Here is an 18,619-nt window from a genome sequence, read left to right as displayed (position 1 = left end):
AGAGACTTACATGAACTGATGCTAAGTGAAATGAACAGAACCAGGAGATCATTATACACGGCAATAAGACTATATGATGATCAATTCTGATGGATGTGGTTCTCTTCAATAATCAGTTAATTCAAACCAGTTCCAATTGTTCAGTAATGAAGAGAGCCATCTATACCCAGAGAGAGGACTATGGGAACTGAGTGTGGACCACAACATAGCATTTTCACTCTTTCTGTTATTGTTTGCAGGCATTTTTATTTTCCTCCTTAGGTTTTTTTTCTTTCTAGATCCGATTTTTCTTGTACAACAAGAGAACTGTATAAATATGTATACATTTTTTAGATTTAACATATATTTTAACATATTTAACATGTATTGGACTACCTGCCATCTAGGAGAGGGGGTAAGGAAAAGGAGGGGAAAATTTGGAACAGAAGGTTTTGCAAGGGTCAATGTTGAAAAAAATTATCCATGCATATCTTTTGTAAATAAAATGTTATAAAAAAAAGGAAAAAAGGAAGTTGAATAATACTCAAAAGACAATACATAAACAAAGTAAGAGGAAATATTTTAATGAGCTACTTGGCTATAATTGGAGCATGGTACAGTAGGAAGAGATCTGAATTTAAAAAAATAAACCACCAAGGTTCAAGTTACCTATTTAATGTCATTTTGGTCAAGTCACTTATCTTTCTAGAGTTGTTTCATCAGCTTCAAAAATGAAAATAAGGATACTTGACACTACTGACCTCATTGTCAAATGAGATAATGTATGCAAATTACTTTGTAAGTTAAAGGGCTAATAGAAATATAATTTATTATTATTGTAATCAGCTCTTAATCATGTGTAAAGTTTTTGGGCAAAATGCCTTCCCTTCTCCCATACCTCTTGTATGAATTTTCCCTTTTTTTACTTTACAAAGCATTTTGAATTTTATTTTTACTGAAAAATTTATTTCACTGTAATAATAGAGAAATGTGCTTTTTGCTTAGCTATAACTATTATGTAGATAATCTTGACATTAATTTGGTATTCATTTTGGTTGCCAGAGATTATTCATCATATTGGCCCTTCAAATGCCATATTCTCAATCTTATTCTAACCATCTCCTTCCTTTCTTGAATTGTGCATATTTTCTTCATGAGAACATTTAGAATATAATCAGAATACACTGTAGCTTGAAATTGGCACTATGATGTTTTTATTTTTGAATGATCATGGCGAGTCTCAATAGGAGAAGGGAAGAGAAAGGAATAAGTATTTATTTAATATTTTCTCTGCGATAGGCACTAGACTAAGTGTTTTATAAACATAATCTTATTTGATTATGGCAACAATATTTTGAGGAAGGTGCTATTATTTCCACTGTAGAGCTGAGGAAAATGAGGCAAACAGAAATTATGTGGCTTGTCCAGGGTCTAAACAGGTGTCTAAGGCCATATTAGAATTCAGATTTTCCTAATTCCAACATATATTACTTGGCTGGCACTTGGGCAGGTATATGAAAAGTAATTTATATTTAAGGAGCTATGAAATTCACAAATTTTCTTTCCTTAATTTATTTTCAGGTCAGTTGTCTTAAGTATGAAAAGCTTTTACATTTTCTTCTATGTTTTAATCTTTTGGTTTATCCTGTGGAATCTTTAATTTGTATTTGGTCTATATCGATTTTCAGGAGGTTTTTACTTGGATATAAGATTTTGTACCTCTTGTACTAAAGCTATTAATTTGAGGGAGGAAGATGTTCTCTCCCAGAATTGTTCTACAAAACTCTAAGGAAAAAAGTACCAGACATAGTTCTGAATGGGAAATCCAAGGGGGAAAAATCATGTGATTTATTTTTGCTAACCCAGGTCAGCAGAAGAAAAGAGAGAGGTTTGTGGCATTGGGTATGGGGTCTGGCCAGGAACTGCCACATGAAATATTTCAGAGCAGAGATTATACAAGGGCCTGCCCACAGCAATTCAAGAGAGCAAGAGGTCTCAGATTTGGCACAGAAGAGTTTCACCCTGGAAACAGGTAGCATATACTAATGCATTACTCAGTACAAAGAGGCAAAAATGATTTTATAAATTATATGAATGCTAGAGAAAAAAATGGAAAAGAAATGAGAGCTTTAGAAGAAAGAATTAGAAAATTAATTAACAGCTTGGCATATAAAAACAAAATCTAATAGAAGCAATAGATAATAATATTCCAAATCACTCAGAGAGAAATGCAAATTAAAGTAACTCTGAGATTCTACCTCACATCTATAAGATTGGTACAGGTAAAAAAAAAAAAAGAAAATGACAAATGTGGGCTTGTGATAAAATAGGAACATTAATACTGTTTTGGTAGAGTTATGAATAGATTATCATTTTATAAAACAATTTGGAACTATATGCCCAAAGTTACTAAACTATGGATGTCCTTTGACATAACAATACTAGACTTCTACCTCCAAAGAGATCAAAAAAGGATAAAAGAAAAAGGACAAACACACACAAAAATGCTAAATTCTCTTTATAGTGGCAAAGAACTGAAACCTAAAGGAGAGCCCATGAATTGGGGAATAGCTGAACAAATTACTATATAAATATAATGGAACATTAAGGAATGATTGGGGAAAACCTGGGAAGACATGTCTGAAGTGACATCGAGTGAAATCCACAGAACCAGGTGAGCAATTTCTACAATAACACCATTATAAAGAATAATAACTTTAAAAGACTTAACAACTTGATCAAAGTTTTGCTGAGTTAAGCATAATTGCTTTGTGGAGTTCACTTTTCATTTTTTATTGTACAGTAAAGAACAGAGAAAAGGAAAGATAATAAATGTTTGTAAAAATAAGGAAAAAATAAATCTTAAAAAAAAAAAAAACTTGATCAAAGAAATGACCAAGTATGATTCTAAAAGTCCAGTGAGGATGAATACTAGCCAACTCTTGACAAAGAAGTGATAGATTTAAGCTGCAGAATGAGGAATACAGGTCTACAAGGCCAAAATGAGGATATATTTTTCTTGACAATACATATTTCTTACAAGGGTTTTATTATTCTTTTTTTAAATGCTTGTTAATTAAACAAAATAAAAGTTTTAAATCTAATGTTGAACTTTTCCCATTTGAATTCTCATTTTATTTCTAATCTTTCCTCTAGAAATCTTATTTCATTTATAATATTATTTTTAAACTTCTGTTTCATTTTTTTCAGAATTTTAGTTGATCTTATGGTCAAACTATGATTTGTTTAAAGCTTGGTTTGTAGGTGTTGTAGCGATTCTCTTTTTTTGGGTTTGTATCTTGAAAATCTCTCTTCTCTGTGTATATATATATGTATGTATGTATGTATACACACACACACACACACACAGGTATATACACAAATACACATATTATTTTTTAGCTCTTTTCCTCAATTTGAACTTTGCTTTATAGTTAAGCTGTTTGCTCTGTGTTGCTTTTTTCTGTTTTTTCAAGAATGTCAAAGGTAGCTCAGGACTAGCAAGTTGCATATGTTCGGTATCATAAGGGATCTGATCAAGATCTCAGTCTGATTATTGCCCTCCCAGTCTTAGCTTTGCAGATTCCAAACCCAAGCACATGATCTGGGTAACTAAGATGCAGTAGATTTATCCTTCTAACAGAGCTTCAAAAGATAGCTCTTAGCCCTAAAACCCCCAGTTTCACTCAGTTTTAGCTGGCAGTTTCCACATTTCCACAGGGACTGAATTGTAGATGCACTGTTGGTCTGCAGTCTCTTCCCTGATATAAAAACTTAGCCTCCAGCCCCATCTGTACTAGAAGGTACTAAGACTTTGGTTCAGCATCAGAGAGATTGTGGACATGTTCTCACAATGATTTAGCCACTAGCTCACTCCCTAGTCTGTGTTGGAAGGCTCTTGACAAGTCTTCTTGGCTATACTCCCTCTCTGGAATATGCATACTGCCTCCATCTATATGGAAGCTGTAATTCTTCCTTGTGTTTCCCAATTATCATCTCATTTGATACTCTCTTGAGAGTGATCTGGGGTCTATCTTACCTCTCATCTTTGTTCCTAATCCTCTTAATGGATCTTCAAAATGGGTACATGATTTAGGACAAATTAGAGGAGCATGGAATAGTTTACTTGTCAGATCTGTGTTTAAAAGGGAAGTATTTATGACCAAACATGACATAGAGGGCATTATAAAATATAAAATGGATAATTATGATCATATTAAATTTAAAAGTTTTTGCATAAACAAAAACAATGCAGCCAAGAGAAAGTTGGGGAAAAAATTTTATAGCAAGTGTACCTGAGAAAGGCCTCATTTCTCAAATATATAGAAAATTCTTGAATTGATAAATGGTGAAAGAATATAACAGGCAGTTTTCAGATGAAGAAATCAAAGCTATTTATTGTCACATGAAAAAATGCTTTAAATCATTACAGATTATAGAGAAAAGCAAATTAAAACAAACTTTATACCTATCAGATTGGCTAATATGCCAGAAAAGGAAATTTTGTAATATTGTGCTAATGCACTGTTTGTATAGTTGTGAAATGCTCCAACTATTGTGGAGATTTATTTGAATTAAGTCCAAAGGCCTATAAAACTATGCATACTTAGATCTATATCTCAAAGAGATTTTCAAAAAAGGGAAAGGACCTAATTGTACAAAAATATTTGTAGAAGTTTTTGGTGGTAGCAAAGATTTGGAAATTGAGAGGATATCTGTCAATTTGGAAATGGGTCAAACAAATTGTGATATATGATTGTGATGGAATACTATTGTGCCATAAGAAATGATGATTTCAGAAAAATCTGGAAATTTACATGAACTGATGCACAGTGAAGTGAGAAGAACCAGGAGAGCATTATATACAGAAAAAGCAATATTGTATGGTGATCAATTGCTAAAGAATTAGCTTTCCTCAACAACGTAATGATCTAAAACAATTCTAATTGGCTTGAGGTGAAAAATGCTAACCACATCCAGAGAAAGAACTATGGAGTCTAAATGTAACTTGAAGCATGTTACATTTTACTTTCTTTATTTTCTGGGTAGTGGAGGAGAAGAAGGAAAGAGGAGAAGGAGGTTGGGTCTCTGTTTTCTTCCACAACATTACTACCATGGGAATACATTCTGTAAAATTAAATTGCTTACCTTCTCAGGAAGGGAGGTAAGAAGAGAAAGAATCTGGAACTCAAAAAATATTTTTATGTATATCTTATTTTATTTTTTTAATTACATGTAAGGATAGTTTTCAACACTCATTTTTGTAAAACTTTGAATTCCAAATTTTTTCTCCTTCCCTCTCAGACTTCCCATCCTTCCCAAGATAACAAATAATCTAAGTTGAACACATACAATCATTTTAAACATATTTCCATATTAGTGATGTTGTAAAAGAAAAATTAGAACAAAAGGTAAAAAAAACCACAAAAGAGAAAAAAGCAAGCAAACAAACAAAAACAGTGAATATTATATACTTTGATTTGCATTCAGTCTCCATAATTCTTCCTCTGGAGATGGATGATATTTTCCATCCCAAGTCTATTGGAATTGTCTTGACTCACTGAATTGCTGAGAAGAACTAAGCATATCATAGTTGATTCTCACATAATCTTGCTGTTACCATGTACAATGTTCTCTTGATTCTGCTCATTTCACTGAGCATCAATTCATGTATTTCCAAGCTTTTCTGAAATCAACCTGCTCATCATTTCTTATAGAACAATAATATTTCGTTACATTCATATACCATAACTTATTCAACCATTCCTCAACTGATAGGCATCCACTCAATTTCTAATTCCTTGATACCATTAAAAAAATGCAAATATTTTTGACATGTGGGTCCTTTTCCTTCTTTTATGACCTCTTTGGGATATAGATCCAGGAATAACACTGCTGGATCAAAGTCCTTTTGACATTTGAACTCAAAAATTAAAAAATGAATGTTAAAAATCGCCTTTACATACAATTGGAGAAAAAATAAAATATTAAAAATAAAAACCTTAATGGACTTTAGAGCTCATCTAATTCAATTCTTATTTTTTAGATGAAGAAACAAAAAAATTTGAGATGTCACATATCTTGCCCCAAATCACATATATAAATAGTGAGAACTGAGTACGAGTATGGGTTTTATGCTAGTTTTATGCAGCTAGGTTTATGTATATCAAATAAAGCGTGGTGGTTTTTTTCATCATTTTTAGATGAAACATATAATTACAATTGACACCACAAGAAAACACTTAAGAGAAATGTTGTTCTATTCTTTTTTAAAAATACAGATTTTGGACTTACGTTCACATAACTTGCATTAATATATTCTTCATTTCCCTGCAATAGTACCCGAGTGTTATCATCTATTAAAAAAAAGAGAAAATTTTTATTTTATTACAAAAAGTTTCAATTTGTAAATACATCTTTTTTTGCTCCAAAAGATTGTTAGTAGAATAAAGGCTATTCTTACAGTATAAAGATAGAAACAAACAGTACAAAGACAGTGGTATTTGCAGATACTCCCACAACAGTGGAGAAAAAACCAAAAATTCTATTTAAAAAAAGGAGATTATTATCTAAGGCCTTGAGAATGCCTAAGGCATAGAGCAAATTATTCACAGAGCAGAACTAGAACCCAAGTTTTCCCATTTCCAGCTTTTTTCATGCTGAGAACCCTTTTGTACTTGGCACTTGGGTGTTTGACTCTTTCAGACAACTTATAGAAAGAAAGAAATACCTAATATTGGGTTGGATATGAACAAATGATCTATTTATTGAGGATCAGATCTTTCATTTTATGGAAAAGGTAATGGAGTCCTTAAGAGATGAAGAGGCTGAATTGCTAAAGGCCACTATTATTCAGTTTTTCAGTCATGTTTGCTATTTATGATCTCATATGGGATTTTTTTTGGCAAAAATACTAGAGTAGTGTGCCATTTCCTTCTCCAATAGATTTTTTTTTTCCTTTTCCAGTAGATTACAGCACACAAAGGCTAGTGTCTGAGGTCAGATTTGAACCTGACTCCAAGGCTATTAGATGGCACAGTAATAAATCCTGAGCAAGTCATTTTACTGTTTGCCTCAGTTTCCTTATCTGCAAAATGATCTGGAGAAGGAAATGGCAAACTATTCTGTTATTTTTACTAAGAAAACACAAATGGAATCACAGAGTTGGACATGGCAGAAACAAGTGAAAAACTTTCTGCCTTCAAGCCTAATGCTTTATTCCTTGAGTCATCCTTTTGCCTTAATGTCTCAAGCTAAAAAAAAAAAAAAAAAAAAAAGCAGGACTGGGGCAGCTAGATGATGCAGCATATAGAGAGCACTCGTTTTAGAGTCAGGAGAACTTGAGTTCAAATCAACATCTGACATTTACTAGCTGTGTAATCCTGGGCAAGTCACTTAATTCTGATTGCCTCATACACACACACACACACAAATTTAAATTAAATTAAAATAAAATAAGTTAATTAAATAAAGCAGCAGGGCTGGGGCATGGATAAAAATCTTCTAACTTCAAATTTGGTGGTTCTTTTATACTATCATGCTACTTCTCCCTTTTTGTGATTTTTCAATTCTCTTCTCTTGGTTTTTATTCCTTTCACTACCAATTCAGTTGTACTTCTCACATATTATTACAAGAGCCTATTATTAACTAACTGATTTCTTTCCTTTCAACTTTACTTCTTTTACTCTATCCTAAATGGGAATCACTGATTTTTAAAAGATTCAAAAAAAGTTTCTTAAAGAACTATCATCATGTTATTCCCTTATTCAAAAACTTTTAATGACTTCCCATAGCCTATGGAATAAAGCTCAAACTCTGAAGACTCATATTCATCCAATCCACTTTTCCAATTTCATCTTTTATAAGTTTCCTTTCATTCTAATCAAAGTGATCCCCCCATGGTTCCTCAAATAACAATAATGGTAATTATTAAAATTTATATAGTGTTTGTTTTGTGCCAGGCATTGTGCTAAGAGCTTTAGAAATATTAATTCATTTGATCCTCACATCAATCCTATGAGAGAATAATAATAATAACTAACTTTATATATAACTTGTTATGTACCAGGCATAGTGTTAAGAGCTTTATAAATATTAACTCATTTTATCCTCAAAACAACCTTGAGAAATAGCCACTATTATTACCCCCATCTTACAGATGAGGAAACTGAAGGAAAGATGTTAAGTGACTTGACAAGGGTCCTATGGCTAGTAAGCATCTGAGAACAAATTTGAACTCTGGACTTCTTGACTCCAGATCCAGTTCTCTATCCATTTTACCACTGGGCTAGTGTCTTGTTCCTTTGTTGGAGACTGTTTATAAGACAGTCCTTCTTGAGAACCAACTGCCTTTCCACTGCTTTCATTACTAGTTATCTCTTCACATACACATAACATTCCTTCTCTAAGCTCTCATGTTAAGAGTTGAGGCCTTATCTTCCATGTCTCAGAGATCCCTAAGAAAAGGGAAGGAACAGCAAGGACCTTTTGACCTGCAAGTAAGAAGAATAGAAAGAAAAGGAAAACAAGCTGCACTTTATTTTACACTTTCACTCTAGTTTTTATCTATAGGAAATACTATTATATTGTGTTCATTCTTTTGATTGATTTTTAAACCCTAAGTTTCATCAATTTTTGCTTCATAATTTATTTTGAGAGAAAAAGACTTGAAATTCTGCAAAAGCTCTGAGTTTCATGATCATCTATATGCCCGGATAGGGGCCAAAATACTTTTGGAACAAATAACCAAATTATTCTTTTATATCAGGGCTTCTCAACCTTTTTCTTTTGAGTATTATATCCCTTTATCAGTGTAGTGATTGTTAAACACAATTTTTTAAATACATAAACTCTATATCAACATATAAATATATAAAACCATTATTAATATAATTAAGACTAAGATAAGTGAATTTTTATACATCCATGAAATATTTTCCAATCACATTTTAATCTGGTTCAGGTGATATGGGATTGGTCTATAGGCTTTACACCTTTATGTGTACGGTCACACACATCATATATGTACATGTAGACTTTCAAAGGAAACTATATATATAAATACATGAGATAATTATCAAAAGATTTAAAAACCAAGTCCACAGATTTCCAGTTCTAACTCCATTGTCTTGTTACCTTTTTGAGTATGATTAAAGTAATTTTAGTGTTTATTTTTAAAGAGCTCAAATATAGATGAAAGAATCAAAAGATGAAGAGAAGTCATAAAGTCACAGATTTAGACCAAGAAAGGACATTATAGGCCATTGAGTTTAACCTCATTTTATAGATGAGAAAAGTGAGACTTCTTTGTGAAGAGGCCAAAGTCATATGGAGCAAATAGTTGGTGCAGTGGATACTGCACCACGGTGTACTAGGTCACTGGGTCTAGAGTCAGGAAGACTCATCTTCCTGAATTCAAATCTGATTTCGGACACTGACTAGCTATGTGATCTTGATCAGGTCACTTAACCCTGTTTGCCTCAGTTCCTCATCTGTAAAATGAGCTGGAGAAGGAAATGGCAAACCATTCCAGTATTTTTTCCAAGAAAAACCCAGATGGGGTCATGATGAGTTGGACACAACTGAAACACAACAACTGCAAGATCATATAGTTAGACAGCTGAAGCAGGATTTGAATCCACATCTTCCTGACTCTAAGTGCAGGGCCTTGTCCACTTTACCAAAAGAATCAAACACAGAAACTAGGGGCTGTTCTCAAGTATCAATCAAGCCAGATTAAAAGGTAACTGGGAAATATTTAATAAAATGAATAAAAATATAACAGATTATAATGTTGATATGTGTTTTATAAGTCAATATATAAGGGGCCCCATTTTTATTTGTGTTTAACACCACAGCACACTCACAAAACTCATATTTTAGACATGCACTTATCCAGAAAAATTAGTTTCTCTACATCCCATTTAATAATAATGACTCAAATTTATTTAGTGCTTTAAAGACATAAATTTCTTCCCATACATGCTTGATCCTCCCATATTGATATTCACGGTGGCTAACTCATATGATCATCTATCCATTTTGACATAGTTTAGATAGTTGGATATAGAAGATGTAAGCTAAGAAAGGTTGTGAGCTGCCAACAACAGTGGGAGATAATATGGGAGAAGAGAGTAAAAGGATGAAGTATAAAGTATAAACATTTATATTTGATACTCACAAGGCAGCACATCTTTGTAGCGATTTTTGTCCAAATTTTGAGACAGTTTTGCAAATGTGATAGGCAAACCTGGCTTCTTTCTATAGAGTTGCTACAAAAATATGAAGTCACAAGATTATTCAACAAATAATTGCCAAAAGTTATGCAAAATTCAGGTACTTTGTGGTAAGATTTCTTCCCCAAGAGATCAACGTTTAAGGTTCAAAAGCAATTACATGTTCAATTTTAAAAGCTTATCATCAAAAAAAGTACAATAAAACACTCCACTATTCTAGCTGACATTACCATTCAACAATTTCTTAATATGAAAAATTTTTATAGAGAATTCAAAAGAATGGGTTTGAGTCATTGACAGAAAATAATCATTCCAAAATATAGCAAATCCTAGCTGCCTGACAGTTATTTGAGAAATGCTAGAGAAAAGAAGAAAAACAGAAAATAGGAAAAAAATGATAATTATTCAGCCTAGAAATGTTAAAGCATAGATAGATCCAGAAACAAAGGGAAAAGGAATTCATTTCATCAAATAAGTAAAAAAAATAGATATATTTGCCAATAGTATAAATACTTTTAATTCTTTCAAAGTCTCAGCACTGTAAGTCCACGGACAAAATTTCTGTCCCAATGTACAATAAAAAATTCATAATTAAAAATCCTAACATTAATATTTTCACTGCTAATTTTTAGTCAAATAATCTCTGCAATTCATTAAAGAGAGAACACATACACATATTAAAAGTATGACCCAGTATTAGATACATTCTTTAATCTTATTTGTAAATTGTTGGAGAATATATGAAACTATTCCAATGGGGTCCGTTACTGATTTGTAACCAATATTTCTGTTTGCATGGCAATCCTATTATTCTTTCCTGATTAAGTCTATACACCTCATATAGAGATTGTTCCAGTTCCAAATAAGGCAGCATAGAGAATATGTCATTAGATTTGGAATCAGGAAGAAATGGGATCAATGTCTGCCTCAGACACTTATTAACTGTGTGAGGGCAATTTACTTGACTTCTCTGTGACTCAATGGCCTCATTTGCAAAATGAAGAGGGGATTTAAAAGTATTTCTCAACTATAAATCTATGATTTTATGATTTTCAAGCTTTCTACAATAATTTTTCCCAATTCTGTTTCCTTTTTCAAAAGATTATTTTGCCTCCTACGTTACTCAAAAAAAGTAAGACTATCTGCCATAAGTTTCTTTTTTTGCTTATTCTATCCCTCAAAGTCTGTCACCTTCATTCTTTCCTCCTTCACCTCAGTCTCAAAGAGAAATGTGGCCCTTTTCCTTGCCAAAGCCAACCCCTCAACTTGTGCCTGTTTACTTTTCAATCTCAATCTCTGTTTCTCTCTCTCTCTCTGTGTCTATGTCATTTAATAGAACTTGCTCAGATTTCCCCTTTAAAACCAAATAAAATAGAACCTCTTACCTGGCCATTTTACTGAACTACTGTCAAATATCTCTTTTCCCTTTCATAGCCAAATTCCCCAAAAAGCTGCTATTGCTTCTGCTTCATTTCTCAAACTCTTGTCATCTGACTTCCAAACCCATCATTTAAATGAAACTTTTTTCTCTGAGGCTAAATTTGTGGTCATATTTGTGGCTTTCTCAATCAATCTTGATCCTCCTTGACCTTTCTATAGATAATGGTGACCATTCCCTTTTCCTTTTATCCTTTGGGTTTTACAACACTGTTCTTACTTGTTTCTCCTAATACCTTTGTTTGAATGATCTTTGTCAGTGTTCTTTATTGGATCACCTCTCTATCTCTTTCTTCCTCTATTCTACTTTTCCCTCCCTCCATATCTCTATCTCCAATTTTATCAGCTTTCATGGAATTATCACAGCTGTACACTGAGCCCTCATCTCTCTTTGTCTCTTGATCTGCAGGTCCATACAACTCTTGCCAAACAACTCTATCCAAACATGATGAGGACTACTCTGGTTTCTCAAATTCAACATGTCCAAAATGGAACGCATTACAGAATCATAAAATAACAGCATTAGAATTGGAAGACTTTGCAAATGAGAAAAATAACGATAGAATGCTGGATCGGGAGTTAGGAAGATCTGAGTTAAAATATAGCCTTAGACACTTACTAACTGAGTAAACCTGGGCAAGTCACTTAATCTGTTTATTTCAGTTTTCTCATTAAATTGTTAAATTGAGGATAATAATTGCACCTCCCTCCTAGTGTTATTGTGAGGATCAAATGAGATAAAAATTGTGAAATACTTGATATGCCTATTGCCTGGCACATAATAAGTGTTATATAAATGTTAACTTACCATTGTATTATTATTGTTAGAGATTAGATGACTTGTCCAAGATCAAACAGCAATAAATAATTATCTAAGCTGGGAATCAAATCTATGTCCTCTTAAATCCAAATTTTTCACTCTTTCCACTATGCTACATTGCTTCTTATCTTCCCCTTTAAACTCATTCTTCCTTGAAATGTCTTCATTTCTTCTGAGGTTATTTCCACTCTTCCCAATATCTAGATTTGCAACTTGAAGTCATTCTTAACTTCTTTTTCATTTTTATCCTCATACATATAAACAGTTGTCAACTCTTGTCAATTTTACCTAAATAATATCTCTTCTACCAATGCTCTTCTCTTTACCCACAGAGACCATTATTCTAGTTCAAGCTTTCACTCTCTTGTTTGTACTGCTATTCCCTTCTTCCTGTCTTTTTTCTCTCCAATTCTTCCTTCACACAGCTGCCAAATCAAAATTTGAAAACATAAGCTTTGACCATGTCCTTTCACTACTGAAAAACCTCCTTATTACTTCTAAAATAAAGATCAAAATCTTTAACCATTTGAAGTCTTGCACAATCTCATGGTCACTGACATTTTCAGGCATATTTCATATTATTTTCCTCCACACATTCCTTATATCAGTCATACTGATCTATTACTTGTTCCCAGAACTAGATATTCCTTTTTTTTTTTTTAACTTCTGTCTCCACATGAAAATAAATGTTTTCACTTCTAGTTAAGTCCAATTCAGATGTGATTTTCTACATGAACCACTTCCTGTTCCCTCTGGTTATAAGTACCCTATTGTTGGAATCCTTACTAACTACTAACTAATTAGAGTTGATCTAATCTTACAAGAAGATGTTTTGGCCAGAACCTGAAACAAGGTACTAAGTAGAACTAATCAAGACAAGGCTTGTGTTCCCACCTTTACTCATTGGAGTCCACAAGTATGCTAGCTTCACAAAGTAGACTTTCTACTTTCAGGGAGTTCACACCTCCCTTAAAACTCATTGGGCCAGAGAGCACTATGGGAGAAAACCCATAATCCCATTCTCTCAGAAGAGGCAGATAAAAGGCCAGCGATGAGGGATCTATGGCAGAATACATTTTTTCCTCTTGGCTGGCTGATCGCGCTGGACTCGAGAGGAACGACTCTGGTGCAGAGAACACTTTGACGGATTTCAGTGGAGCTATGCCAGAAGCCCTCTCTCCGCGGCAAGTTGGTGGCTGGGCTCCCCAGAAGGAGATAAGAGAGACCTTCCATCTCTGTCTTGGTTGGAGGCAGAAGAAAGCAGAGGCAGAGGCTGAAGGACAGAACCTTTGGATTTGGAGACATCCGAAGGGCTCCAAGCCTCTAAACCGGCTGTGCTTTGAGAAGAACAAACTCCAACATTTGAACTCTAACACCCTATCAATTTCATCAAATTATCTTATATTTATTCATTTGCTGCATTCTCTGAATAGAATGTAAACTCCTTTAAAGATAGGAATTCTATAGTGTCTTTCACACAGGGAAGCATTTGATATTTGCTGAATTAAGTTGTGTGTGTGGGAAACAGAACTGGAATTTACAGTGTGAAAACAGTATGGGGATATTGATAATTAGGTAGTTAGCCAAACATCTGTCTTAATTGTTTTATCATATAGCAGAGAAAAGATCCCATAGAATCAATGAACTTGCTTTTTAAAAAAATATTCTGATAATTGTATTTCAATATACTTCAAAAGCAGGTAGGTGACTCAGAACACTTCCTAGAGTCAGAAAGATTCATCTTTATGAGTTAAAATTTGGCCTCAAGCTTTTATCAGCTGTATGACCCTGGTAAAGTCACCTACTCGTTTGCTTCAGTTTCCTCATCCATAAAACGAGAATGGAGAAGGAAATGGTAAACTACTCCTGTATGTTTGTCAGGAAAACCCCAAATGGATCAGGATGAGTCAGACATGACTGAAATGACTGAACACAATAACAACCTTTCCATTCTTCTTACAACTTTACTCCCTAACTTTTACTCTGATCCAATAGCTTTGATTCCTGACTGTTCTACAAAGAGGATAATACATATATTAGTCCTAGGCATTTTTCTGATTGTCCCCAAGGAGAAGAACACTCTCTCTCCTTTCTGACTACCTTCCTTACTTGGTAAGTCCCAATTAAAATCCCACCTTTCATAGAAAGTCTTTTCTAACATTTCTTAATTCTTAAATTAATTAGTAAGTTATTAATTAAATTAAAAATTAGTTCTTAAATCTCTTAATCAGTTCTATCTATCCTGTACATAGCTTGTTTTGAATATATGTGTTTGTGTGTAGTCTCCCCCCTTCGATTGTAAGCTCTTGGAAGGCAGGGACTGGTTTGCCTCTTTTTGGGTCCCCAGCACTTAGCACGGTGCCGATTCAATTGTAGGCACATAACAAATGTTAACTGAATTTAATTGAATTACAAAAATCCTTTACTGCTTCCTCTGGTTGCAAGACCCTTCTCAATTTCCTCAAATTATTGGAGTATCTGATGAATTCTCCCAATAGAATGTAAACTCCTTGAGAATGGGGACTCTATAATGCCTTTTACAGAAAAAGTACCTAATATTTGCTGAACTGAATTGTGATAAAGTAACAAGTAAAAGGAACAAAAGAGAAAAAGGCATGAAGATCCTACACTACGGAAATGGCTTCTATAGATTGAATACAAATTGATTGTTTTGAGGTAAGAGTAAGTATTTGTGATTCATATGACCTTTGGTATATCTTAATAACTTATGATTCAGTCTCACAAATAGCAAGACTACCCACTCCTACTTGGTTTTTTTTTTTTTTTTTTTAATCTTCTGTCAACCATCTTCTGCACTCCAAAGCTAACCTGACAGAGATGGAAACCAGCATGAAAAATGGAAGCTGTGTTTCAATATGCTTTGCCATTTAGATCATTTTTAGAGATGGTAGTAAAGTGAAACAAATGAAATGGAAGCTCCCACTTCAGGTTTTAGATCTACTATCTACTGTAATCTTAGGCAAATCATTTGATCTTACTGAACCTGTTTCCTCATCTAGAAAATGGGAGATTTTTGAGCTGACTGTCTCATTAGGGATCAAAATATTCTATACATTGCAAAATGCTACAGAAGCATGAATTGATAATAGAGTATAACTTTGTTTAATTTCAAAATATACAACACAACTGTTTCAAAATTCACCAATCAGAATTCTATCTTTAAGGAATTAATTAATTTAGTTCCAAATTAGCGCTTTAAAAAAACCCCCCAAAATTTCCTTGGTCTTTCCTCCTCCTGCTGAAACTTGAATTTGAGGGGAAGCTAGGTAGTATGTGGATAGAGGGCTGGGCTTGCAATGTGGAAGAGATCTCTAAGTTCAAATCTCATCTAAGACACTTATTAACTCTGTGATTCTCAGCAAGTCACTTTACCCTGTTTGCTTCAGATTTCTCATCTGTAAAATGAGCTGGAGAAAGAAATGGCAAACCACTCCAGTATCTTTGCCAAGAAAACCCCAATTAGGTTGTGAAGATTCAGAAGTAACTGAAAATGACTGGAATTTGAAAGCTCCATCTTTCAACTTTCCTTTTTCCTGCTCTTGTTGTCAGCCAGGGGTGACCAGCTGCTTCAATTCTGTACTGGTGTTAAATTCCAGGAATCATTTAGAATTCCACAATGGCCTTTTTGTTTGTTTGTTTGTTTTGTTTTGCAAATTCAACAAAGACTGTTTTGATGTAAGGGATAGAGATAGGGTTGGATCTATAATTGGTGAATATTGGCAACTCCCAGATGAGGAAACTCCCCTCTACCCATACAAGTTGGTCCCTTCTCTGCAATTCATAATTTTAGTGACTTAGGATACAGAACAATCAAGCAATCTGCCCAAGTATGTGTACATAACTGGACTTGAATGCAGCTTCAAAGCCCAATCTCTACCCACCATACCATTTTGTCTCTTATGCCAATGCAACAGTTATTAAAATGAGTAGCAGCATTAATTTAGGAAAAGAGAAGTAAATCTAGGCATAAACTATCAATTTTTCCTCTGGAAAACAGGGGTATCAAAAGCCCTACAACATTCCTCTTTCCCATACACCAGATTAAATTACAGTTAGGAAATATTTAATAAAATACAATAAAATAAATACAATACAATAAAACACAGATAATGTTAATATGTAGTTTTCTAAGTCAACAGACAGCCTTCAGGGATCCTTCTGGATTAATGGTTCCCAATTCTATTTGAGTTTAATGCCAGTTTATAAAGACTATCCCATAGCAATGTCACTATCGAGCACATGAAGGAAAAAGTCTTGCAGGAATGCAGTTGGTTTCTCAGCTTTGTGTGTTAGAATTTTATAATTAACTGCTCTGTAGCTCTTGGGGAAAGACATCGAGAGGAAGATAAGTTCAAGAAATGGATTTCAATTAGAATGGGAAGTATTTTTTTTTTTAAGACAATAGAATTAACCCTTTGTGACTTCCCTAGGGTCACACAGCTAGTAACTGTATGAGGTTAGATTTAAACTTAGGTCCTCCTGACTTTGGAACCAGTGCTTTATCCACTGCACTACATAGCTGCCCTGGAAAGCATTCCTAAAGGTCATCTTATCTAACCTCATCCTTGCCAGACACGGAAGAATAAATCCAGAGAGGTAAACTTACTTCCCCAGAGTCACCATGATAATACTGGCTTTGTCCTCTAACATTTTCTAACACTCTAAAGTTAGCACTGTTGGCATTACACTGTAATGGAGAAAAGCTTGTTGAACATAATGGAAACATTCAGGGGAAAAATAGGAATAAGATCTTTGATCACAAAGAAAAAAATGTTGGTCTTGTAGTATTATTTTATTGTCATATTTTAATTTTTTAACTTCTTTTTGAGTACAGAATGGTATATTGTATTTTGTTTGTTTATTATTATTGCTCATATTTTATCATAAGGCTTCCACTCTTTAAATATTTTATGTTCTGGATACTCATGTATTTGCACAGAAAGCATCCATAAATGCTCAATGAATTATTAAGAAAACAGAATTCACATAAAGAAGTCTGCTTCAAATCCAGCTTCACTGGACTGTATTTTTGTTTAAAAAAGAGAGAGAGAATCCAAGCTTTATTTTTGTAAACAACATATTTGCTTCATTTGTAATAAATCCAAAATCTATCACATGTGTAAAACAAATCATTATTACCTTAAAAATAAATACAGGCAATGATTATATAAAATCTGCCTACTTCAAAGGTTTCCTCCAATTGTTTGAAAAAGTCAATATGATTGATGTAGGTATTGTTTCTACCAAGACAGATCACTATGATCTCCCAAAAGGGAGGCAGTTTAAGGAAGAGATCATTGGCTCTGGAATCAAAAGACCTGGAGGCGGGTGGGGGTTTCAAATGCTGTGTCAGATACTTATTAAGTATGTGACATTGGTCAATTCCTTTAAATTTCCCAGACTTGGATTTCCTCCATTCTGTAAAATGAAGGGGCTGAATTAAATAATCTTGGAGGCACCTGGAAGTTCTAGATATGTATAATCCCTTTCCTATCATTTTAATGCACATTTTCGTATAATTCCTTAAGAAACCCACCTAGCACTCCAGAAACATTTCTCTTGTTCTCTGAATATCTTGAGTACCAATGAACCAAATGTACTCCCTACTGTCGATTACCAGGCCACTTTCTCTTCTAGTCATATATGTCTCTTATTTCCTTTATTATTTTATAATATATCACATGTACATATATATTCCTATATTATTTCCTTAATCTTGTGTGTAAGCAGCTGGGAACAATCTGTTCCTCTTATACGCACAATATTTGTCACCCCAGTGCCCTTTGAGTTATTTCAACTTTTAGTTTTGAGATTTTGGTTATTAACTTGGTTTGTAAAAATATATCATCCTTGAGAGAATACTAGCACTAACAAAATGGTCTCTTCCAACAGTAGGCAGTTTGGGAACATGTGAAGCATGCAACCATTTCTCCAATGCTCTCTTGGGATCAATTCTGGGCCCAGATTACTACCCATCTGCAGCTTCATGGTAAAACACGAACAGTAATATAGCCAATATACAAACATGGATGGTTATTATCCAAAACACACACACTGATCAACTAATTCAACAAGTTGCCAATATGTCTGCATGCCATCATCTAGATTTTATTAAACAGTTTATTT

At 33.7% G+C, this 18,619-nt stretch overlaps 1 protein-coding gene across 2 annotated transcripts in view; it reads right to left on the bottom strand.

The window, feature by feature from the left end:
• PTPN3 (protein tyrosine phosphatase non-receptor type 3) overlaps positions 1 to 18,619 on the bottom strand; it is a 239,893-nt gene that overhangs the window by 21,918 nt on the left and 199,356 nt on the right. For both annotated transcript variants that reach the window (XM_051995555.1, XM_051995561.1), the window contains 2 exons: positions 10,161 to 10,251; positions 6,274 to 6,335 (listed from right to left, as the gene is read on the bottom strand). In XM_051995555.1, the coding sequence (XP_051851515.1) occupies positions 6,274 to 6,335; positions 10,161 to 10,251 (153 nt within the window). The remainder of the gene's footprint in view (positions 1 to 6,273; positions 6,336 to 10,160; positions 10,252 to 18,619) is intronic.

This window comes from Antechinus flavipes, chromosome 1, assembly GCF_016432865.1.
Source record: "Antechinus flavipes isolate AdamAnt ecotype Samford, QLD, Australia chromosome 1, AdamAnt_v2, whole genome shotgun sequence".
Taxonomy (NCBI): Eukaryota; Metazoa; Chordata; class Mammalia; order Dasyuromorphia; family Dasyuridae; genus Antechinus; species Antechinus flavipes.
This window is presented reverse-complemented; position numbering and strand designations above follow the sequence as displayed.